The 24,222-nt window shown below is 51.3% G+C and overlaps 1 protein-coding gene across 1 annotated transcript; it reads left to right on the forward strand.

The window, feature by feature from the left end:
* The first annotated feature begins 6,255 nt into the window (after window positions 1-6,255).
* THEMIS2 (thymocyte selection associated family member 2) lies at window positions 6,256-23,072 on the forward strand. Its single transcript, XM_070403198.1, has 6 exons — window positions 6,256-6,349; window positions 8,321-8,461; window positions 11,306-11,707; window positions 16,647-17,713; window positions 20,185-20,341; window positions 20,821-23,072. Exons 1-6 carry the CDS (start codon window positions 6,256-6,258, stop codon window positions 20,874-20,876), a joined length of 1,917 nt encoding a protein of 638 aa, XP_070259299.1. The 3' UTR covers window positions 20,877-23,072.
* The last annotated feature ends 1,150 nt before the right edge of the window (window positions 23,073-24,222 follow it).

A 24,222-nucleotide genomic window follows, 5' to 3' on the forward strand; every position in this document is an offset into this window, starting at 1 on the left:
GTCGGCGGGGGAGGGGAGTGCAGTTGGGGGCGACCAGGCTGGCAGCGGGGGGGCAGTAAGAGGTAACCAGGCTGGCGGGGGGGTGCAGTTGGAGGTGACCAGGTCAGCAGAGGGGGGGCAGTTGGGAGCGATTAGGCTGGCAGGGGGGGAAGTTGGGGGCAATCAGGCTGGTGGGACGGGGGGCAGTTAGGAGCGACCAGGCTGGCAGGGGGGCAGTTAGGGGCGATCAGGCTGGCACGTAGAGGCAGTGAGGGGCGATCAGGCCGGCGGGGGGGGGGGGGGGCGGGGAGTTAGGGGTGACCAGGCAGGCAGGCAGGTGAGTGATTAGGAGCCAGCAGTCCAGGATTGTGAGAGGGATGTCCGACTACCAGTTTAAACCGGCAGTCGGACATCCCCTGAGGGGTCCCGATTGGAGAGGGTGCAGGCCGGGCTAAGGGGACCCCCGCCCCCATGCACGAATTTCATGCCTGGGCCTCTAGTTGGTATATAATTGTCTTGTTATTCCTCATCCTTCATTGCAATTCTAGACAACGCTGGGCTGAGCAAAAGTCTGCCAGTTACATGGTCTGCTGGTGCACGCAGGGAAGAGAGGAAGAATTACCACATTCTGTGTCTGCAGGGAAAGCTCAGCAGCGCTGGGCTAACATCCTAGCCTCTCGCTCTGGCCTGTGTTTCTCAGGGGTTAGAATTTGGCCCATGCACGGAAGGGTCATGGGTTTGATTCCTGGTCTGGGGCACGTACCTGGGTTTCAGGTTTGATCCACAGCCCCCAACTGGGCCACATGCAGGAGGCAACCAATCCATGTGTCTCTCTCACATCAATGTTTTTTTCTTTCTTGCTTTCTCTCTCTTCCTCCCTCCCTTCCGCTCTTTCTAAAAATCAATGGAAAAAATATCCTTGGGTGAGGATTGCCAACAGCAACAATAACCAATCCTAGCATCTCCGTTTCTCACTGCATGATCTTAGCCCAGGCCCTTCACTCTTCTGAGCCTCGGTTTCCTCACCTATAACGGGGGAATGATCGTGTTGGTTTATCTGACTGTAGGGAGATTAAGTGGGCAAATGGCTGTACAGGGCCTGCTCGGAGCAGGTGCTCAGAGAGTCACATCTGCTGATGTTTCCGGAAACATTTAGAAATGCCCCCGGCACATCTCTGCTTAGCAGACCCTCCTCCTGGGCACTTGCAGGCCTCTGTTTACCGCAGCTCCTTTATTTTATCGTGTCCACTGGAGGCTCGGTACCCTTTCAGCTCCACTTCAATATGCCCTTTGAGCCTGGCTGGTTTGGCTCAGTGGACAGAGCATAGGCCCATGGACTGAAGGGCTCAGGGTTCAATCCTGGTTAAGGGCATGTACCTTGGTTGCAGGCTCATCCCTGGTGTCTCTCCCACATCGATGTTTCTCTCTCTCTCTCTGTCTCTACCCCCCCCCCCACCTTGCTCTCTTTCAAAATCAATTTAAAAAAGTATATGTGGCCCTAATCGGTTTGTCTCAGTGAATAGAGTGTTGGCCTGCAGACTGAAGGGTCCCAGGTTTGATTCTGGTCAAGGGCATGTACCTTGGTTGCAGGCACATCCTCAGTTGGGGGTGTACAGGAGGCAGCTGATCAATGATTCTCTCTCATCGATGTTTCTAACTCTCTATCCTTCTCCCTTCCTCTCTGTAAAAAAAAAAAAAAAATCAATAAAATATATTTTAAAAAATATAGGTGAGTCCACATTGGCATAAAATCTTCCTTACAACGGAATTCCAGGTAATTTATTTTTTTAATTAAATCTTTATTGTTCAGATTATTACAGTTGTTCCTCTTTTTTCCCCCCATAGCTCCCCTCCACCTGGTTTCCATCCCACCCTCTGCCCTCACCACCCCTCCACTGTCCTCATCCATATGTGCACGATTTTTGTCCAGTCTCTTCCCGCATCTCCCACACCCCTTTCCCCGCCGAGAATTGTCAGTCCATTCCCTTTCTATGCCCCTGATTCTATTATAATCACCAGTTTATTCTGTTCATCAGATTATTTATTCACTTGATTTTTAGATTCACTTGTTGATAGATGTGTATTTGTTGTTCATAATTGTATCTTTACCTTCTTCTTCTTCCTCTTCTTAAAGGATACCTTTCAGCATTTCATATAATACTGGTTTGGTGGTAATGAACTCCTTTAGCTTTTTCTTATCTGTGAAGCTCTTTACCTGACCTTCACTTCTGAATGATAGCTTTGCTGGATAAAGTAATCTTGGTTGTAGGTTCTTGCTATTCATCACTTTGAATATTTCTTGCCACTCCCTTCTAGCCTGCAAAGGTTCTGTTGAGAAATCAGCTGACAGTCGTATGGGTATTCCCTTGTAGGTAATTGAGTTTCTTTCTCTTGCTGCTTTTAAGATTCTCTCTTTGTCTTTTGCTGTTGGCATTTTAATTATGATGTGTCTTGGTGTGGTCCTCTTTGGATTCCTTTTGTTTGGGGTTCTCTGCGCTTCCTGGACTTATAAGTCTATTTCTTTCACAAGGTAGGGGAAGTTTTCTGTCATTATTTCTTTAAATAGGTTTTCAATATCTTGCTCTCTCTCTTCTTCTGGCACCCCTATAATTCGGATGTTGGTACGTTTGAAGCTGTCCCAGAGGCTCCTTACACTATCTTCGTATTTTTGGATTTTTTTTTCATTTTGCTTTTCCGGTTGGGTGTGTTTTGCTTCTTCGTATTTCTTTTTTTTTTTTTAATATATATTTTATTGATTTTTTACAGCGAGGAAGGGAGAGGGATAGAGAGTTAGAAACATCGATGAGAGAGAAGCATCGATCAGCTGCCTCCTGTACACTCCCTACTGGGGATGTGCCTGCAACCAAGGTACATGCCCTTGACCAGAATCAAACCTGGGACCCTTCAGTCCCCAGGCCGACGCTCTATCCACTGAGCCAAACTGGCTAGGGCGCTTCTTCGTATTTCAAATCTGACTTGATTCTTGCGATCCTCTAGTCTGCTGTTGGAACTCTGCATAATATCCTTTATTTCAGTCGGTGTATGCTTAATTTCTAGTTGGTCCTTTTTCATAACCTCGAGGGTCTGACTAGATTTCTTGAGGGTCTCACTACATTTATCGGCGGTCTCACCCGTCTTTTTGAGGATCTTACTAAATTTGTCGGCGGTTTCTAGAAAGTTCTTGAAAAACCTTATAACCGTGGTTTTGAACTCTATATCCAGTCGTTTGCTTTCCTCCATTTCTGTCATTTGTGACCTGTTTCTTTGTCTCCGCATTTTTTATGCTTCCCTGTGTTGGTAGAGTGGCTTTGTGTGCTAGGTGTCCTATAGGGTCCAGTGGCTCCCCAATTACTCGAGGTGGACACTCTTGGTGCACCCCTTTGTGGGCTTTGTGCACAGTCTTGTTGTAGTTAAGCTTTGATTGTTGTAGGTATCACTGGGAGGCCAATTGGTTGTGAGAGTCAGCTGTGTCTACGGTGGGAGAACTTCTGTGCTGAAGACACCCGTATGAGGCAAGACTTGCTTCAGTGGGGCTTTGGTGCTCACTGAGTCTGCCCCCTGAGTGTGACCCTTATGGATCTGAGGAGTTGTAATCTGGATGGTCCCACTCTGACCACTGGGTACACTGGCTTTTGGATCTAAGGAGGTGCTAATTTAGCCTCTGCCTGAAGCTACCCAGCAGGAGCTACAAATAGATCTGCAGATTCCCCTTCTTTGTTTGGGGTTTGGAGGTGCCCAAATGAGGCCCAGCTGTGAAGCAATACAAGCTGCTATGGGGCTTTGGGCCTTCTCTTGGAAGTTCTAGGTCTGTCTGGCCCAGCTGCAGTTTGTTAGGTAATTTTCAGATTGCAAAGGGCCAGGGCATTCATATGCAAAAGCCTCTGCCGCAGCTTGGGTGGAATGGGGTCTCAGGGAATCAACAGGGCGGGGCAAGCAGCTATGGCTGATCCTCAGTCCTGCCCTAAGGGGCCCCGCGTCTCAGTGCCCCGGTAAATCGGTAATCGCTGCAAGCACCTCTTAGTGAAAGCCGCCCTCGAGTTCCGAGTTCTGCCTGCTGCCAGACAGTCCAGTTTCTCCCTGTATGAGTCTGGGTCCCCAGAGACTCACCCGGGACTAGAGTTCAGAGCAGTCGGGGGCTTGAGACTCCCTCCCGATTCAAAAAGACAGCTGCGTCCTCAGTTGCCAGCCCCTTTCTGTGCGCTCGAGCCTCCGTACCTCTGCACTTCCACCTCCACACCTCCTCTGAGTCTCAGTGTGCTTTTCTCTTTCCTTCTAGTTGTAGAATTTCCACTCAGCCAGCCTTCCTGTGGTTCTGGATGATGTCCGTTTTGTCTTTTAGTTGTATTTTTGAATTTGTTTTCGGAGGCAGCAATTTCCGGTGTCTACCTATGCCGCCATCTTGGTTTCTCCTCGAATTCCAGGTAATTTATTTGGATGCTCTCCCTCCAAGGGGTGCAGCTGGGCTCCCCCTGATTGCGGACTGCACTTAGTGACTTGTTTCCCAACAACAGGGTATGGAGAGGGGAAAATAGCACCCTCACTTGGAAAAACCTGGAAACTCCGTCTGAAGCCAGCGGTCAAGGTCCCTATCACAGTGAGAAGTCATGTGGGAGGCCCCGTGCCCCCGAGAGGATGTGAGGAGAGGAGCACCTCATCTTGCTGGCAGGCGCCTCTCCAACCCACAGCCCCAGACTGGTCATCAGGAAACATCAGAAAACACACACGAACAAATTAAGGGACATTCTGCAAAGCCCCTGACCAGCGCTCCTCAGGACTGTCAGCGTTGTGAGGACTAGGAGAGCTTGGCCACGTGTGACAGACAGGACCCATGATGGCTAAATAGTGTGAATCCTGGGTGGGGTTCTGGAACAGGCGAACACAAACACAGGCGGAATCCAAGTCAAGTCTCCAGTTTTGTCAGCAGTAACTCAGCAATGTTGGTTTCTTAGTTTTGAAAAGTGAATCCGTGATAATGTGAGATGGTAGTGTTGGGGGAATTTGAAACTGGCTGAGGGGTTGATGGGAAATCTCTACTGTTCTTACAACTTTACTGTAACACCCACACACAAGGCAGAATAGAGTGGAAAGAAACAGCAAAATTTTAAAAGTAAACACATGTGGGTGGTGGGGAAAAAAATGCCTGTCCCCTTTTTATTTGTCAAATGTCTTTAATTGGGGTTTATTCCTTTTATTTTAAACTTTCATTATTATTTCTGATTAGAAGTCATCTGTTACTTTTGTAGTGACAAAAAGTGAAGTAACGCGTTTTGCACAATGCCTACATCGTCGCATTTAGCCCTTCAGCCGGCTAAGTAAGCTAAGGTTCTTTCCCCTATTTTATAGATGGGGAAACTAAAACTCAGAGAATCGAAGTAATTTGCCTCAAGTTATATCACAAGCAAGACGAGGAGCTAGGATCTGAACCTCTGTGGATCTGACTCCCGGGGGCCAGGGAAATGGAAAAACTTTATTCTTGTGGGGTCAGGAGATGAGATTGGACTCTCTCCTGAGTAGATTTCCCTTTAGCCCAAGGAAGATTTTTTTTTTAAGTAAAGCTTTTTAAAATCTTCAATATAGGCATTTAAAAATATATTTTTATTGATTTCAGAGAATAAGGGAAAGGGTGCCTCCTACATGACCCCTACTGGGGATGGAGCCCACAACCCGGGCATGTGCCCTTGACCAGAATCGAACCCGGGACCCTTCAGTCCACAGGCCAACGCTCTGTCCACGGAGCCAAACCGGCCGGGGCCAAGGAAGACTTTTCAACTAGAATTGTCCGAGGGGCATGAGCGTCCCTCAGCAGAGGGACACTCCGTCAGCAGAGGACCGTGGAGTGTCCGGAGCGGGACTCCCAGATCCGAGGGGCGGGCTGTGCCTCTCCCAGGAGACCCGGGAGCACACCAGGCGGCGCGTCTCCTTGTTTAACCGGGGGTGGCGTGGGGGCTGGGGTGGGGGGTGCGGAGGTGAGGGGTTGGGGGTGGGGGGTGGGGGGAATCTCAGGGGCTTCACTCCCTCGTGTCCCCCTTCCGCCGCGGGTCCGTCGCTGACGACTGCAGCCGCGGGACCTGCTCGGCGCAGAGCCTCCCTGCTCTGGACCCTCCATGTCGTATCGTGCCACCCCGATTCTAGAAAAGCGGAAGCGGCCGGGATGGGACAAGTTTGCCCAAGAGCCCGGGTGCTTCCCGCGGGCGGGGCGGGGCGGGGCGGGGCGGCGGCTCGGGCGGGAGCGCGGGCGCCGGCCACTCGGTGCGCGTCCGGCGAGCCGCGCGGACCATGGAGCCCGTGTCGCTGCAGGACTTCGTCTGCGCCCTGGACCCCGCCTCCCTGCCGCGGGTGCTGCGGATCTCCTCGGGCGTGTACTTCCAGGGTGAGTGCCGGGCCGCGCCCCCCGCACCCTGCACCCCGCACCCCGCCTGGCCAGGCGCTGCTGGGCGTTGGGAACCCGGGAAAGCGCGCCCAGCTCCGAGCCCCGACGTGCCTCTGCCCCAGCTGGGAGCTTCGGGCCGCCCTCCACCCGGGTGGCTCGGACCCCTGGCGGGCGAACCGAGCCCGGCCCGCGGGGAACCGCTGGCAGGGGTGGAAGGGAGAGGACGGCTGCTCAGGTCCGGCGTGCGCCGGCATTGGCGCGCCGAGGACTGTAGCTGCTGCTTGATTCTTACCAGTCAGCCCCCCCATTCCGGGTAGCGCCCACTCCCCCGACACCCTCTACACCCCCCCCCCCCCCAGGTCCCTCCGCTGCCCCTTTGTCCCTGCGGGGCCGTCACAGGCAGCGCTCGATGTGAGCAGCTCTCCAGCTCTCGGCTGGCACGGCTCCTGGTCCTGCGCGCCTGCGACCCGCTCACCTGGCCGAGGCCGCCTGGCTCGCTGCACACAGAAGGCCCAGCCGGTCACTAGTTATGACCTGAAAGAGCAGGAGGCCACGGGCTGACAGGCGGTGGAAGGGGGAGATGGAAGGGGGAGGACGGCTGCTCAGCCCATGGGAAACCCAGGCGGTGGAGGGTGAGGGAGGAGCTGTGGGAGACTGAATGGGGAAGGAGAAGGTGGAGGAGAGAGGGAACCAAGACACTGGGTGGGGCAGGGGGCTCCTTCCTTAGAGAGCAACTTAATTCCTGGTGCCCTGGCTGTCCTGTCCCTCTCTCTGTCCCCTCACGGCAGCTCTGAGGCCCCAGGGGCCCCGGACCAAGGGTGAGGCATGCAGGGCCACACAGGGGACAGGTCTGGCCAGGTCCACTTGGGAATCCGACAGATCTGGGTTCAAATCCTGACCCTACCTCTGGGGGCTTCGTGCAGGCGCCCGGCTTTGTTTGTTCTCCCCAGACATCCCCTGCTCACCGGGTGTCACAACACCTGGTTTCATCATGCTGCCTCCGCCGGGTGGTGGGAAGTGACCGGCGTTAGGGTAGGATAAGAAGCAGATGGGTGTGGAGGCGGGGTGCGCGTGGAGGACAGATGGCGATGCTGATGGGGCAGGCGCTGGCCCAGACCCTCGGATGGGGTTAAGAGTTGCAGCTTTGGAGGCAAACACCCTGGACTCAAGTCCTAATTAGGCTCAAATTACCTATAATCTCGGGCCCCCTTGTGGCCTCTCGGAGGCTCAGTTCCATCATTTAGGAGAGGGCGCTGTCTGTCCTCCGAGGGCAGTTATGGGCTTACACGCAATGACAGACATGCAATGACCACCCCGCTCGGCACCCCAGCTCTGTGCTCACCAGCCCCGAAACCGCAGGCGCACTGTGTGCTTGTGAGTCGGTGTGCACTTCCCTGGGGACCAGGAAAGAGGTTTGGGCAGTTTCTCGGGGCTGTTGTGCAGGCCCTGCTGGGCTGCGGTGGGGTGGGTGGGTCCGGTGGTCTCCAGGCTGGCCCCGCTGTACTTTGCTGTCGGTCGCCAGCAGGACGCAGAGCCTGGGCACTCGGTGGGAGAGAGACCTCTGCTGAGACCTTCCATGTTCCAGACCCTGCCGAGGGGCCCACCCTGCCGAGGGGCCCACCCTGCCGGCGGCCCTCATGTTCTCCTGTACTTCCTTGAAAGACAATTCCTCTGAAGAAGAAGGCACCCGGGTGGGTGCTGGGCTCGGCGTGACCGTGGGAAGCCACGGGGATGTGAGGAGGCCAGAGGATGTACCACAGAAGGTGCATCCAGCGAAGGCAAAGGCGGCCTTGGTGCGGCCTGAAGGCAGCTGAGCCAGTGGCCGCTGAGTAGGGAAAGGCAGGGAAGGCGTTCCTGGCAGAGGAACACGTGTGCAGAGGTGTGACGAGGCAGGGCTTGGGGGGGAACAGGGCACAGGCTGCCCAGTGCTTGGCCCCGCCGAATGGGGAAACTGGGTCTGTGTCTCCGCAGGTTCCGTCTACGAGATCTGCGGGAATGAGTGCTGCCTCTCCACGGGGGACCTGGTCAAGATCACCCAGGTTCGCCTCCAGAAGGTTGTCTGTGAGAACCCGAGCACGGGCCAGACCATAGAGCTGGACCCCAACTTCAAGGGTAAGGGTGGCACCTCTGTCTCCCCGAGTTCTGGGCACCCTCCGGGCACACCTGCAGACACGCTCGTGGGCTTGCCGACTCCAGCACGCACTCCCTCTGGGTTAGCACGTGCGACGCTCACGACGCCCAGCCTTAAGGCTCAGGATGTCCTCAGGGTGGTCTGATGCCCTGAGCCTGGCCTGGCTGCCCTCTTTCCCTGTCCATCTCTCTGATCACATCTCGACAGGAATTTTTTTTTTGTTCTAGGTCTTTGTCCACGTGCCTGTCTCTGTGTTCGCTCATACATTCACTTACTGAATATTATTGACACCCTCTGTGTGGCAGGCTCTGTGCTGGGGGTTGGGGTTCAGGATGAATCAGGGGCAGCCCGCTCAGGGTGGGGGCAGGAGCTACCATGATGGCAGTGAGAGAAAGAGCAGCAGAAGTAGGCACAAGTTTAGAGGGGGCTCTGGCGGGAGTGGCCTGCCTCAGGGGTCTGGGCAGGCTTCCCGGAGGAGGTGGCCTGTGCTGGAGGAAGGATCCCTAGAAGGAGTAGCCAGAGGGAGCAGCATGTGCACATTTGGGGCTCCAGAAACCCCATGGAGCTCAGTTATTTCGGGAAGTGTGTAGTGTGGTGGACTGTGGGCCCGATGCTAAAGCCAGCAGCCTGGACGGGAATCGCACCCTGCAACCACCAGCTGTGGCCGTGGTCAGTTCCCCTGACCTCCCCGGACCTCAGCTTCCTCCTTGGTGACAGGGGCACTCAGGCGCGACGTGAGGATGAGATGAGTTGCCTTGCATGAGTTGCCATGCATGAAGGCCTGGCGCAGACCAGGTGCCCTCTGAATGCTGGTCTTAGTATGAGTCACTGTGATCGCCCAAACAGGATAGGTGAGGCTGTGTGTTCCAGATGGGGTGGGAGGTGGCGGGAGTCAGACCGAAAGGGGCCTGTGTGGGGCACAGACACGTTTAGGCAGTGGTTCTCAACCTTCTGGCCCTTTAAATACAGTTCCTCATGTTGTGACCCAACCATAAAATTATTTTCGTTGCTACTTCATAACTGTAATGTTGCTACTGTTATGAATCGTAATGTAAATATCTGATATGCAGGATGGCCTTAGGCGACCCCTGTGAAAGGGTCGTTCGACCGCCAAAGGGGTCTCGACCCACAGGTTGAGAACCGCTGCTTAGGTCTTTATTTTGAAGACACTGAGGAGCCAGTGAGGGTTTTAAATATGAAAGTGATGTTGTGTTGTTTTGTATTTGAGGATTTTGCTTTTATTTTGAAATAATTTCAAATTTACAAAAGACTTGCTAGAACTACTGTACACTTTATCCAGATTCACTAATTGCTAAACATTTTGTTATGTTTGCTTTCTCTCTCTTTCCCTTCCTCTCTCTTTCACACACACGCACACATTGAACATGTCACATCACCATATATGTATGTGTTTATGTATATACTAGAGGCCCGGTGCGCGAGATTCGTGTACTCGGGGGGAGGGGGCGCCCTCAGCCCTGCCTGTGCCCTCTCACAGTCCGGGAACCCTCGGGGGATGTCCAGCTGAGGGCTTAAGTGGGCCTAAGACGTCAGTCAGACATCCTTAGCGCTGCCGCAAAGGTGGGAGAGGCTCCCGTCACCGTCACTGCGCTCACCAGCCATGAACCCGGCTTCTGGCTGAGTGGTGTGCCCCCTATGGGAGCACACTGACCACCAGGGGGGCAGCTCCTGCATTGAGCATCTGCCCCCTGGTGGTCAGTGTGCATCATAGTGACCCATCTTTCTGCCGTCTGGTCAATTTGCATATTAGCCTTTTATTATATAGGATTTTCCTTGAATCATTTGAGAGTAAATGGCAGACATGATGCCCTTTACATCTAAATATCACCCCCGATATTTAGTGTGTCTCCTAAGAACAAGGACATGTGCTCACAAAACTATAGTTTAATGATCAAATCTAGGAAATTTCATATTGATACACTAGTGCCTAACCCAGTCTGTATTCCAGTTTCACCAGCTGCCCTAATAATGCCCTTTGAGCAGTTTTTCCCCTTGATCCCGAATCCAGTCCCAGATCACACGGAGCAGGCAGCCGTCCTGTTTCTTAGTCCCCTTTGGGCTGGGAGAGTCCCTCAGCCTTTCCTTGTCCTGACATCCACGTTTTGAAGAGTCCAGACCAGTGCTTTTGCAGAGTGGCCCTCAGTCCGGATCTGTAAGATGTTTCCTAGCTTGGATTCTTGTTGAGTGTTTTGGGCAGGAAAATCTCAGGAGTCGTGTCCAGATGAGGGGTTAGTTTAGGGCAGTCGGGTGGCAAGATTGGATGGGGTGGGGGAGGGGCAGAGGTGAGAGCAGCCAGAATTGGCAGACACCTAAGTGGGGAGAGGGGGCGATGTCAGAGCTCATTTGGCCAGTGGCTCCTGGTCTCTAGTTTGGGGAGGGGGGACAGTGGCGCTGCCCCAGGAAGGAGTGGCAGGTGTGGGAAGTGTGGCGTTGGAGCAGTGGTGAGGTATCCGGAGGCAAAGTTGGCAAAACGAGAGGCAGGTGGGGTCAGGAGGTAGGAAAATGTGGCAGCTGTCAGTGTGTCTATGGGGAATAGGTCCCTGTTCTCTTCGCTGTCTCTGTCCCCGTGTCTGCCTGTGTGTCAGAGGGACCATCTCCACTCAGCCCCTCGCTGTCCAGTCACACGTGGTCACTTGCTGCCTCCCCTTTCTCAACCCTACGGCCCGGGTATCCAGGTGCTGGCCTGTCCTTGGCACCTGTCCTCGGGGGAATCTGGGTCCTCATTGGCCAGACTGGGGCCTGGTATATTTAGTCCTGGACCCAGCCCAGGCCTGCCCCCCTGACACCCTCTGCTGTGCCCCCAGGCCTCTTCAGCCCCCTCACCGGCCCCCAGAGCTATGGAACCCTGGAGGAACTGATCTCTGCTATCAACCGGAGCTCCAAGCAGCTGCCCATCTGGTTCATGTCGACCCACAGAATTGACACAAAGGCCGTGGTGGTGCCTGAGGAGCAGCCCCTCATGCTGGAGTCTGTGGAAATGTACCTCGGGGTCTGCTCCGCCCGCTGTGTGCTGGGCACGGAGACCCAGGTGACCGTGCTGCACCTGCCCCTGTCCACGAAGGGGCCCTTCTGGGAATTGGAGACTGGTGCCCCTCGGCCCCTGCTGCAGGCCCTGGCCCTGAGGGACCGCCAGCTCACCTGCCCCGCCTTCCCCTGGCGCTCCTTGATCCTGAGGCCCCAGTATGATATCCTAGCCATCATGCACAGTGAGTTGTCGGGGCAGGTGGGTGGAGGTTGTTGGGGGAGGGGGAGAGGGGGTCTGGGAAGCAGCTCTGATGGAGGACCCCCGCCCATAGTCTAGGGATTCCAGGTGGCTTACGGAATAGATTCTCAAAGAGTGGGAAGTAGGTGTAAAAGGAGATAGGAAAATAGGGTAAGTTGAGAGTGGGGGTCCCAGGATTTTATAAAATTGCGGGAAGTTGGGTTGTGAGGTACTAGCAGCCAGGTCAAAGAGACCAGTGTCACCAAGCAACACCTTGACCATTTGCTCAGAGAAACATGTTTTCCTGCCTCTGAGGAGAGCAGTATTGTTCCGAGGGCCCTTCTGTCAGAGTGACAGGGCACCGAGGGGAGCCCCCAGCTGCGCACAAGCTATTTCTCAGGGCAGGCTGGTGGCAGCATGCAGAGCAGGGTTGATGTCCAGTGGGAGGTCGAGCCTGAGCAGAGGTAGAAGAATGGCACCCGGGGCCTCTTCCCTAGAGGCCAGAGTTTGAGGTTCGGCTTCCTGGCAGTTACCAAGAGCAAATAGTCGGGATTGCTGGCAGACGACAGAGCCAAGTGGGGATTTTTGGCCTTGATTTTAAAAAATCTTTAAAAACTACTTTACGCCCAGCGGGTGTGGCTCAGTGGTTAAGCATTGACCCATGAACCAAGAGGTCACTGGTTCGACTCCCAGTCAGGGCACATGCCTGGGGTTGTGGGATGGATCCCCAGTAGGGGGAGTGCAGGAGGCAGTGGATCAATGATTCTTTCTCATCATTGATGTTTCTATCTCTCTACTCTCTCCCTTCCTCTCTCTAAAATCAATAAAGGCATATTACAAGAAAACAAAACACAAAACACAAAAACCTACTTTACTGTGTAAAAATTCAATCCATTACAAAAGCAGGGAGGAATATAACAACCCCCATGACTCCATTACCCAACATCATAATTGTCGACTCATTATCGATCCTGTTTCATCTCTCCCCAGCCCCCCTCTCCCCACTCCATCTCACCTGATTATTTCAAAGCAAACCCCAGGTATCATAACCTTTCTTTTAAAAATACTCCAATATGTGTCTCTATTTTAAAATGTGACTCTTTTTCCCAAGACACTGAAGTGTTTAAGAACACTTTATCTGACAATACACCACGCCTAACAATTTCATCCAGCAGTCCTCAGTCTGCTGAGACCCTGGCTGTAATTCTGTTTGGATCACCTTCCTGACAAGGCATCGTTAACCACGAATCTCAGCCAACAGGGCGCAGCAGCAGCAGCACTTACCAGTTCATATCTGACCACGCTTCACGGCAGGTGCTCCTGGCCGTGGACCACATGGCTCTCCCCGGCCTGTTTTCCGGTTTCTCTCCAGCTCCACTTGGTCTGATGGATGATACCAATCAGCACTCCCGGCAGCTTGAACTGCTCTTTGGCTTTGGTGACCACTAGCTTTTTGGGGTTTACATAGACGTTCATGTCTTTGTACTTCTGTTGGATAACAACTCCTGTTTTCTGATTGGACTGATGGTTTATTTTTTATTTTTTAAAATATGTTTTTATTGATTTTTTTAGAGAGGAAAGGAAAGGAGAGGGAAAGAGAGAAAAACATCAGTGAGAGAGAAACATCCATCAGCTGCCTCCTGCACGATTGAGCCTGCAACCCGGCCATGTGCCCCATGATTGGGACTCGAACCCGAGACCTTCCAGTGTGTGGGCTGACACTCTAGCCACTGAGCCATGCAGGATGGATGCTTTAGAATGGAGACTGGCCCAATGTCATTGCCATTTTTTAAAAAATTATTATAGTGCTTGGGTAAAGTCTTCGACTTTTTAAATTTTTGGTAAACTGCTTGAGTTTGGGTACATATTTCTTTCCTTCTTTGTAATCATCCTCTTCAGTAGTTATTTTCACTGCACCTGACCTGGTCACAACAGATTCTTCCTCCTCCTCGCTCGGTTCCACATGAAATAGCTCCCCACTTTTCTGCACACGGTCCAGCCATTCAGGCACAAGGTCGGTCTCGATGTGGCTGCTTCTTTATATCCTTAGTTGTAGGACTTCTTCTAGCTAGATTTCAGGTGGTTCAAAGTGATGGTTGTCCTGTAGTTTAGTTGCAGTTTTGATGTGGTTGTGGGAGGACTCCAGTGCCGCATTTACCTACGCCATCTTTTTTTTAAAATTAATTTTGAGAGAGAGATATTGATTTGTTGTTCCACTTATTTATGTATTCATCAGTTGATACTTGTATATGCCCTGACCAGGGATCAAGCCTGCAACCTTAGTGTATGGGTATGACACTCTAACCAATTGAGCTATCTGAGCAGGGCCCTGTGCCACCATCCTAACCGGAAACTTGCAACTCCTTTTTTTTTTTTTTTGAACAGACACAATACCATTATCACACCAAAAGAGAGAACAAGAACTCCTAGCACATGGTGATAATACCCACCTGGTGTTTGAATTTCCTCCACTGTCTCATAATTTTGTTTTAGTTTATTCACCTCAGGACCCACATAAGGTCCACAATATTGCCGTTGATTGTTTTGTCTTTTAAGTCCCTTTTAAGCTACAGGTTCCCCTTTCTTCTCTATTTTTCTTGTAATTTTTCTGTTGAAGGGAGTAGGCCGTCTGTGCTACAGGCTCCTTCACGTTTTGGGTTTTGTTGCCAGCATCCCTGTGGAGTGTTAACCTGCTCTGTCCTCTGACTCTCCCGTTGGGTCTGGCCCTGAGCCCACCCCAGGTTGGGTGACTCAGTCACAGCTGTATGCGTCCCAGTGAAAGGACACAAAGCACAGTCAGCACAGGGAAAGTACAGGCGGAGGAGCCCAGAGGACACGGGGGAGTCACACGGGGCACACTGAATTCCCGCAGCACTGAATTGTGACAACACGTGTGAAACCAGGGAAATGCATTAGAGAACCGGCGCCCCAGGTTTTTACTGGGGCTGATCACAGAGGCATCCTCTGCCTGGCATGTACCGAGATTCCAGACTCCGGGAAGGAAAGCAGGTGTTCAGCTTAAACCACGCTGTTTGTACAGCTTAGGCACCGTGACCCACTCTTATCAGGAAATGGTGGGGACCCTCCCCAGATCCACATGCCTGCACGCCAGCCGGGAGCAACATACAGGCAGGCAGGCTTTTCTAGGGACAGCAGCCTCGGCGTGCTGCTAGCTCTTTCTGCTCACCTGCAAACAGGCACTTCGCTCGAGGCCTGAATAGATGCAGGAGGCACTATTTGTCACAGTTGCGGGGCGTGGGGCACGGAATCCACAGGTGGCTCTGTGTCTGCCACCAATCTGACTACCCTGAGCACCAGCCTTGCCACGAGGTGTAGCTCAAATAACACCATGGATGGGCCAGTGTGATATGAGTAGCTGTTGATGACCGCTGCCTCGATCCATGATTATTCATTAGAGATTGCAATCCCGTCATCCCTTCTTCAAGGGAAACCGCATCAAGAGAAAACTCCCCTCCTCTGCTCTTTGGTTCCAGTTTGTAGGAAATACAGGACATTGTGTTTGTCAATGTAGAGGTCCCCTGGACCATTCACCTCCACTCAGGCTCGGCCTCCAATGGCCAGGCTCTACCTCCGTTTCACCAGCCCTGCCACCAGCCTGCACTGAGACTAAGAAATATCCTTTTTTCCTTTTTTTTTTTTTTTTTTTACTAGTTTTTAAAAAAATGAGTTGGCTCCTCAACATCCTTCAATGGGTGGTTTAGTTTTTTATTTTTTATCACTATGAACTCAGGGATGAAATGTTTTCAATATTTCAATCCACTGAAATTGTTAATCTTATGGGAAGCTCAAACTAGCTCAGCTTGGCCAGTGGGGGGCCACGGAAGCTGTTTCACATTGGCCCCTAAATCCTTTTGACAAACCTTAGTGGTCTTGAATAGATTTTCTTGCTTTCTTGTAAAAGATATTTCAGGTTCATCTTGAGCATTTCCTCCTCAGGAAATTAGCTCTTTCCCAGGGAGCCCTGGGCAATAAGAGACCACATCTGGGGAGCCAAGGATTTTGAGGGCTTGGCAGGCTGTGCTGGATAATGAGGCAGCTCAGGTAACCCTTAAAATATTTTGAAGAAAAAACCAAAACACATAATGGACCCCCACGTGCCCATCTTCTAGCTTCAACCCATTATCAGCTCATCTAGCACAAAGCAAAAATCCCAGAAATGTGACCGAGGGAAGTCATCACCACCCCTCTGAACCTCTGTGTTCTCATCTGCAAAATGGGAGGGTATGCCTGTCCGTCTTCTATGTGGATCAGACAACACAGTGGGTGGGCCAGTTTGCCTCATAATCACAGTCACACTTTGAGTTTATGTACCAGGTACTAATCCAGAGAGGAGGCAAGTTGTCGAAGGCCATTTAGTATGTTTTTCTTGATTTGGTTTTATATCTTTATTTACATCCAGAAAGGACTTGGAAAGGCAGCTTATAAAATGACATTAAAAATTCAATTAAAATTTAAAAGTGGTTGAACTGATTGGATATTTGGTATTAAGGAATTATCAAATAATCATTATTATTTCAATGTGGTAATGGCATTGTGGTTATGCTTTAAAATTTTTAAACCATCCCTTCTTTTAGGGGCTGAAATAGTCAAAGATGGTGTGATGTGATTGTTCTGATTCAAAATAATTCAGTGGAGGGGAATAGATGGATGGGAGTAGAAATTAAAGATGAGCTTTGAGTTCAGTGTTGAGGCTGGGTACATGGGGGGTCACTATACTAGTCTCTCTACTTTCATAAACATTTAATAATTTCTAAAATAACTTAAAAAAAAGAGGTTGGAGACAAGAGTGGCCAGGAAAATGCTGGCTGGCGAGAAAAGACAAGACGGGAGAGGTCAGCCGGCCCAGGTCTCTTTGCTGGGGGTGGACAGTGCACCGCTGAGGTGGGTGTGGCCATGCCACTGAGCTGTCTTCTCCTCCACAGTGCGCAGGACCATCGTCAACATCCCTTCCACCCTGGAGGTCGACGTGGAGGATGTCACTGCCTCCTCTGAACACTTCCACTTCATCCAACCGCTGCTGCTGAGTGAGATCCTGGCCCGGGGAGGCCCCTTCCCCCTGAACACAGAGATCCTGGAAGTTCCAGACGGGCCCCCCATCTTCCTCAGCCCTTGGGTGGGCTCCTTGCAGAAAGGCCAGAGGCTCTGTATCTATGGCCTGGCTTCGCCACCCTGGCGGGTCCTAGCCTCATCCAAGGGCCGAAAGATGCCCAGACACTTCCTGGTCTCTGGCGCCTACCAGGGTAAACTGCGGCGACGGCCAAGGGAATTCTCCACGGCCTATGACATCCTGAGCGCTCTCCAGCCGGGCCAGCCACTGCGGGTGGTGGCCATGCAGGACTGTGAGGGGGATGAGATGAAGATCCCTGGGTTCACTTCCCTGACAATGGGAGACAGGTTGGAGGTGGTGGGGTCTGGTCAGGCCCTCGACGCTCAGGGCGGGGACGTTGACATCTTGGTGTGTCATCAGCTCAGTGACCAGGCTGAGGAGGAAGAGTGTGAAGAGGAGGCAGAGAACCAAGAACAGATTCTGCTGCCCCTCTACATCTCTGGCGGCTTCGTGGAGGAGATGAGTGATAGCCGGCGATACAGCCTGGCAGATCTGACTGCCCAGTTCCCACTGCCCTGTGAGGTCAAGGTGGTGACCAAGGACACCAGCCACCCTGCTGACCCTCTGTCCTTCTTCCCGGGCCTGCGGCTGGAGGAGAAGATCATGGAACCCTTCTTGGTGGTCAGCCTGGACTCTGAGCCTGGAGTATCCTTCGAGATTCCTCCCCGGTGGCTGGACCTGACTGTTGTGGAGGACGAGAAGCAGCCAGGCCAGCCAGCTGGGTCTCTCCCCATAGCCACAGTAGAGGAGCTGACAGATGTCTTCTATTATCACCTGCGGAAGTTACCTGCCTTTGAGAGCCAATCCCCCCCACCCAGGCCCCCGAAGCGCCAGAACCTCAGTGGGCAGAAGAAACAGAGCAGCCAGGAGAGAAGCATCAAGGTACCAGTATAACCAAAGTTGGCGGGGATGGGTTCACCGGTTAGGGTCACTGCAAGTCCAGCCATTCTCCTTTGTCTAGCATCACATTTCTCTTACAATCGTACAGAACTTGCATTTATAAACGTGCACACTTTGCACCTGTTATTCTTATTCCATCCTCACAGTCCTGACGTTGGTGTGGTTACCATGTTTTATGGTTAAGTGACTCACAGACCCTGAGATTCCCCTGAAGTCCCAGCTAATACACAGGAGGCCTGAACTGGAGCATCAGCATACTGACTCCAAGGTCACTGTGCTTTGCCTCTTTGCTACCCTTGATGTCACTCTAGTTCAAGCTTCATCGTTTTTCACTTCAACTGTTTCAGCAGCCTCTTCAACCCTTTCCACTGCTGTCAGAATTGCCTTCTCAATCCTTCCCTGGTCACCAATGGGTTTTGGCCCTATTTTCTGAAACCTCCAGTGGCTCCCCATTGCCAGGGGGTAATGCAGGCCCCGTAACATAGCATCAGCGTCCCTTCTAAGCTGACCTCAGCCTCACTTTCCCAGGCCCACCTTCCCCCCACCCACTCTGCAGTCCACACTCCAGGCACAGAGAAGCTCCTGACGCTCCCTCACTATACCAGGACCCCTGCCTCAGCACTTGGCACACACCAACCCTTTATCTTCTTTCTTTCTGGATCACGGGCAAGGCTCAGCTCAGATTTCCTCCTGGGCACTGAGTCCTCCCTCTTGTGTATTCACACTGCATGTTGGATGTAGCTTGCGGGTGGGGTGGGGGGCACGTAGTTTTCAATTTGATATACCCAAGTCTGTCTGGCTAGAATGAGAGTTCTGTGGGTGCAGGGACCTCACCCACTCCAAAGTGGACGGAGAAATGCCAGAGAGTGCTGAACTGAATGAAACAGAATCACAGTAAGAGGAGAGAACCAGTCACAGAGACAGAAAGACTGTTGTAGTCCCAGTTTACTCAATTTGTGGCCTGGACTCAGTATCATTTCCTTATCAGTGAACCTGACATAACATCGCTCACCGCTGTTACACTAGCTGCTTCCTGCAGGGTGTTTACTCTGTGGCAGGCACCTAAGCATTGCTCCACCTGGCTCTCACGTTGTACCTCTGAGGTGGCCACTGATATCCTCTCTTTGTACCGAGGAGAAAATACGAGTGCTGGCAGGTAATTTACCTGAAATCACCTGGCTAGCAAGTGGTGAGGGGGGTTTAAAATGGGGTATGACCACTGGGCTTGAACAGCTAACTACCATGCTCCACTCGTAGTTTGCACTGTGTGGATAGAAAGTTCAAAAAATGGCTGCTGGGTCTCAGTCCAGAAAGAGGTCATATCTCAAGAGGGGCTGTTGTTGACCTGTCCCAGCCTTGGTTCCCGATGGACGTGACTTTGGGCCCAGCTCCTGCTTGTCGTCCTTGATCCAGCAGCTTTTCCTCTCTGGGTCTTAGTATTCTTTGTTGTGATCAGGGAGCTATACGTGATTGTTCTCCAAAGCATGGTGTGGTGGAAAGAGCACCAGCTTCAGGTGGCAGACATGGTCTGGTGCCGGGGTCCAGCCCCAGCGGTTCAGGGGTTCCCACAGGTGTGGACGGAGTCGGCGAAGAATGCTTTACACGGAGACAGCGTTCATAGCTCTCTAGCTCTCTTTAGTCTCCGTGGATCTTCCTGTGCCTGGCTGAGGCCACAGAGAAAGATCCTGAGGCAAACTGAGCCTTTATTTTATAGTCAGAGGTAAACAAGGTAGTGGTTACCAAAGTTACACTGTTCTTGTGAGTTTCACTTGTTTTTGTTCTTGTTCTTGCTGCACTTCCCTCAGCCCATTAGCTTCCCAGATAAGATCTAGGGAGGTTATAAGGTCAAGCCTAATTATGCTAAGAGGACTGTGCTCTCTAAGCTGGGACTTGTTTGTGACTTTGCCAACAGGTCACTCCGAGGCTTAACCCTATATCAGCTCCCCACAGTCTGGGTCCGAGTGTTGGTCCAGCTCGGTCCCCGTGTGAAGTCTGACACGGCATACTCTCCATGACCCCATTTCCTCATGTGTCAATTGGGGACTGAAGCAACTACTCAGAGGCTCACTCGAGGGAGCAGATATGCATATAGTATCTAACACCAGGTAGTTGTGCAATGAAAGTCCTCTTCCTTCTGGGGCTCCTCTCAGCCCTGGCACTCTGTTCTGAGGCTTTGTGACATTTTCCTCCTTCAGCAACAGGTGACCAAACTCCTATGTGGATACTGTCTCTAGCCTCTAATCATATCATCTCTCACCCTGGCCCCTTTCTCCCCTGCCAAAGAACATTCCATGTGCTTATAGCAAAAACCCCTGGGGTCCTGAGAAGCCCTACCCTGAAAAGGAGGTAGAGAAAGGAACAGAAGAAGTGACATTTGAAGGAAATTACATTTCATGGATTCTGCTGCTCTATTTCTTGGGACCCTGCTGACTTCTGCTTTTTCTCCCACTTAGTCTTCTAAAGCCCTAGCACAGCAGCCACCCCTTCTGTTGCCCAAACTCAAGATGAAAACCCTGCCAGCGGTCATAGATGGCATATCAAATACCTACAGCAAGATCTCTGCCAATAAGAAGGGCCTGAAGCCCACTAAGTCCAACATTCCGGATCCAGGTAAGTCCTGTCAGCCCCTGTTCACCCCTATCCTTTCTTCTACCCTTCCTACGCTGATCCTCTGAGGCTGCTGGCCAAACATTCAGCAAGGCCCTGCCAACAGGCAGACCCTTCTGTGGTCCCAGCTGGATGGTCAAGCCTCTATAGGGGGGGCTTAGGCTGAAGTGTCCCCACTGTCCCTCTCCCAGCCCTGGCTCCCGATGGAAGTGACTTTGGGTCCAGCTCCTGCTTGTTGTCTGCACAGAGCCCTGGCAAGGAAAATGAGTTCCTCTCTCAACACACTCCCCTCCGTCCCCAAGGCATACAGGGGGAATGTCTGCAGTGTTCAGTCAGAATTTATAGTTTCCAGGCTAGCAAGAACCTTAGAGCACTCAGACCAACCCTTCCCTGTCCGGGCGAGGAAGTGTGCCCTAAAGTGGTAACGTGGGGGAAGGAACCTGCTTAAGGACAGATCCTCACTGACCCGGACTCCTCTGCAGATGATGACGACCACGATTACGAAGAGGTAGTTGAGCACTTTCGGAAAACCCTCTAGATGCCGGAGGAACCATGCTTCCTGACTGCTGCTTCTCAGGGAATCCGGGATCCCAGCCAATGCTACACGCCATTAGAAGACCTTGGACAGTCTCACAGAAACCGAACCGCGGACAGGGAATGGCTTTGTGGGACGGATCAGAAATGGGATGGACACAGTCCCAGCTTCCCTCGGGTTCTCGGTCTCTGCCACTGAGAGCTGGCTTGTTTGGGCCCAGCCCCTACACTTGACTCAGTGTTGGTGTCCAGAAGAGCCAACTCATTTCTACTCTATCGTGTGTCCCCTACACCAGCTGTCCCACTGGTCGGTAAGAAAGGAATCAAAACCACCAACTTCGGTGATGGCAGCACAGTGACTTCTGCCTCTTGGTAAAGGGGGACTCAATCCTGATCACACTGAACTGAGAGCCCTTTATGTTTGCCACCCCCCTGGCCCCCTTCCTGCTCCACTCTTCCTCCCTCTCCCCTGTCAAGGCTCTAAGCTCCTGGGATACCAGGACTGTCTTCATCCTCTCTGCAGCTCCTAGCACATGACAGCTGTACATGACTACCCAAGATTATTTCACTCAAGAACCATAAAATAAAAAGGACACCTGAGCTCCTGGGAAAATGACAAAGACATCACTTATTCTGTGTGGCAGATCCTTTACAAACCTATTTAAATCCTCCAGTTTCTGAGGTAGACAATAATAGCTTGATTTTCAAGATCAGGAAACAAGCTTGGGTGATCAAGTGGTTCAGGAGGCAAACTGGTCACGAACCTGGGTCAGGATGCCAGCTCACCACCTATCAGCTATGACTAGAGCAAGTTATTTTAACCTAAGATTTAGTTTCTTCACATGTAAAATGAAACTAAGTTACCTACCTCACAGGATTGTTTTAAGAATCAAATCAGATAACTTTTGTAAAGCATTTAACACAGTGCTTGGGACATAACGAACACTTGATAAACATATATCATCATTACTAACCAATATCAAACCTATATTCTTCCCACACGTCCACATTATCTCCTAGCCATGGAATCATCTGTTTAACTCAGCTTCCAAGGTCATTTTAGGCCTGTTCAGTGAGGGAAGACCATAGGCCTCATTTCCTGAAGTGGTGGGACTTTGGTTTCCTGGAACTAACCACCATGGTCAGCAGAGGACAGGAGGCAGACAAAAAGGTGATCGAAGTGTCCACTTGAGGTGAGGGCCAAATTCCCAATTCCTGGGTTCTAGGAACTACACCTGAGTTTGTCATCCTTTTGCTTGTTATCATCCCTCTGGGCTGTCTGGACCTATTGCACTTCCCAGGCCTTCTGGCCTTCATTCCACTGCGTGGATTTTTCGAGGTGAAGTATCTAGCACCCCATCCTCATCTCCCCGCACCCGGTTCTCATGCCCTCCTCCAGAAAGATAATCTAAACTGCAGAGGAGGACCCTGAGGAAGAGTATTCTGGACAAGCAATAAGCAAGAAAGTGAGAAAGTTCCTTCCTGACACAGAGCCCCTAGGGGCCAAGCCCACATGCAAAACACCAATAGTATTCACTTTGAATTTAAGCTTCGCAACAAATTGAGCATGATCACAAAACGTGGGGGCGGGTAGAGAAGTGGGCTACCAGTTCCTACAAAAGGGGATTTCTGAGTGGCCAAATGAGAAATGAAAAAATTTCACAATGGGGAAAGCTAGGCTTAAAAGGAAAACATGTTTGAAAATTACAACTGTGCCTGTCTGATCAGAGCAATGAAGGTCAGCAGAGAATGGACCAAAGGCAGACACCACCCTCAGGGTGCTTTTGGCTTCTTTACTTCTGGAATAAGCCACTGGGCAGTGGGAAGGGCGCTCTAATGGGGACAGGAATACCCTCTGAGCAGTTGGTCTCCAAAGTGGGCACCCACGCCCCGAGTACACAAGATGATACACTGGGATACATAAGTTATTAGTATACCCCTTCATATGTTTAATATCTTTTCATTTACATTTGTGAATGTTTTGTAATATATAACTACTAATATAGTAGCAGATGTAAATAAATGGATATAAGCTGGGGATATATGCTTACAAATATTTATCAATGAATTCTGAATTTCAACTGCATTTTTAAAAACCAATTCACATCAGACACTAATTCTTATTGGCCTATCTTTCTTTTTTAAATCATCACCGAGGATATTTTTCCACTGATTTCTAGAGAGGGTGGAGGGAAGGAAGAGGGGGAGGGAGGGGGAAGAGGGAGAGAGAGAGAGAGAGAGAGAGAGAGAGAGAGAGAGAGAGATCGGCATGAGAGAAGACACATTGATTGGTTGCCTCCTACAAGCACCTCCTGCAACCGAGGCATGTGCCCTTGACCGGAAATCAAACCCAAGACCCTTCGGTCTGCAGGCTGATGTTGTAACTACTGAGCAAACCAGACAGGACCTATTGCCCTTTCTTTAGTTAAACCCAGTATAACACTATTTCTCAAGGAGCCTATTTTCCTACCTGTACACCTAGAGAGAGACTCTACGGAGAGCAGGCTAGACTCATTGCTTGGCTATGACACTGGGTCATTTCTAAGAACCTGGGCCCTACAAGAACTTGGTTCATGCTGTCTCATCATATGCTAGCAGAACATTATGCACATCCCAGGTGCCCACAAACACCTGAAGTGTAAATGCCTCCTGCTGAAGCAGGAGCTTTACAAAGACTGGGATTTCATTCTGCTAAGGAATGGGCTGCCTGTGCTCAGCCCCACAGGCCTCCGTAACGCTCAGAAACCACACAACTCCTGGGAGACCGTGAGTGCCAAGATGGTAGGGAGTTCAGCGCCACTGAGCAGCTACTCTGTGCTACTGGAATGCTGAACCAGCAAGTCCTGTGATGCCAATCTCCTTATTTTGTTTTAAATTCCTAGTGTCTGATCAATAAACACTTGCTGAGTTAATGATTAAGTAGTCTGTGTTTTTTAAAAATATATTTTTATTGATTTCAGAGAGGAAGAGAGAGGGAGAGAGAGAGAGAGAAACATCAATGATGAGAGACAATCATTGACTGGCTGCCTCCTGCACGGCCCCTACTGGGGATCGAGCCTGCAACCCGGGCATGTACCCTTGACCGGAATTGAACCCGGGACCTTTCAGTCCATAGGCTGACCTTCTATCCACTGAGCCAAACCGGCTAGGGCTGAGCAAGTAGTTTCTAATTGCTGAATCCTCATATTCAAATTAAAAGAAAAATAGACTTCCACCCAGAACCAGGGCTATGCCTTGCCCATTTGAGTACACGAGCCTGAAAACTAGAAAGAGAAGCCCACCACCCATATAAGTATCCTATCATGCATTCTGAATTCCAATGTATGATATTTTTAGCCTATTTTTAGCTC

This window comes from Myotis yumanensis, unplaced genomic scaffold, assembly GCF_028538775.1.
Source record: "Myotis yumanensis isolate MYYU_CA2020_CCGP unplaced genomic scaffold, mMyoYum1.0.hap1 SCAF_2, whole genome shotgun sequence".
NCBI classification, from domain to species: domain Eukaryota; kingdom Metazoa; phylum Chordata; class Mammalia; order Chiroptera; family Vespertilionidae; genus Myotis; species Myotis yumanensis.

What these genes read in the sequence shown, in the direction of transcription:
- THEMIS2 (XM_070403198.1), top strand. Translation starts at nt 6,256, where the DNA reads ATGGAGCCCGTGTCGCTGCAGGACTTCGTCTGCGCCCTGGACCCCGCC. An exon ending in GCTGGACCCCAACTTCAAGG is followed by an intron (nt 8,462 to 11,305) that starts GTAAGGGTGGCA and finishes CTGTGCCCCCAG; the next exon opens with GCCTCTTCAGCCCCCTCACC. An exon ending in TATCCTAGCCATCATGCACA is followed by an intron (nt 11,708 to 16,646) that starts GTGAGTTGTCGG and finishes TCTCCTCCACAG; the next exon opens with TGCGCAGGACCATCGTCAAC.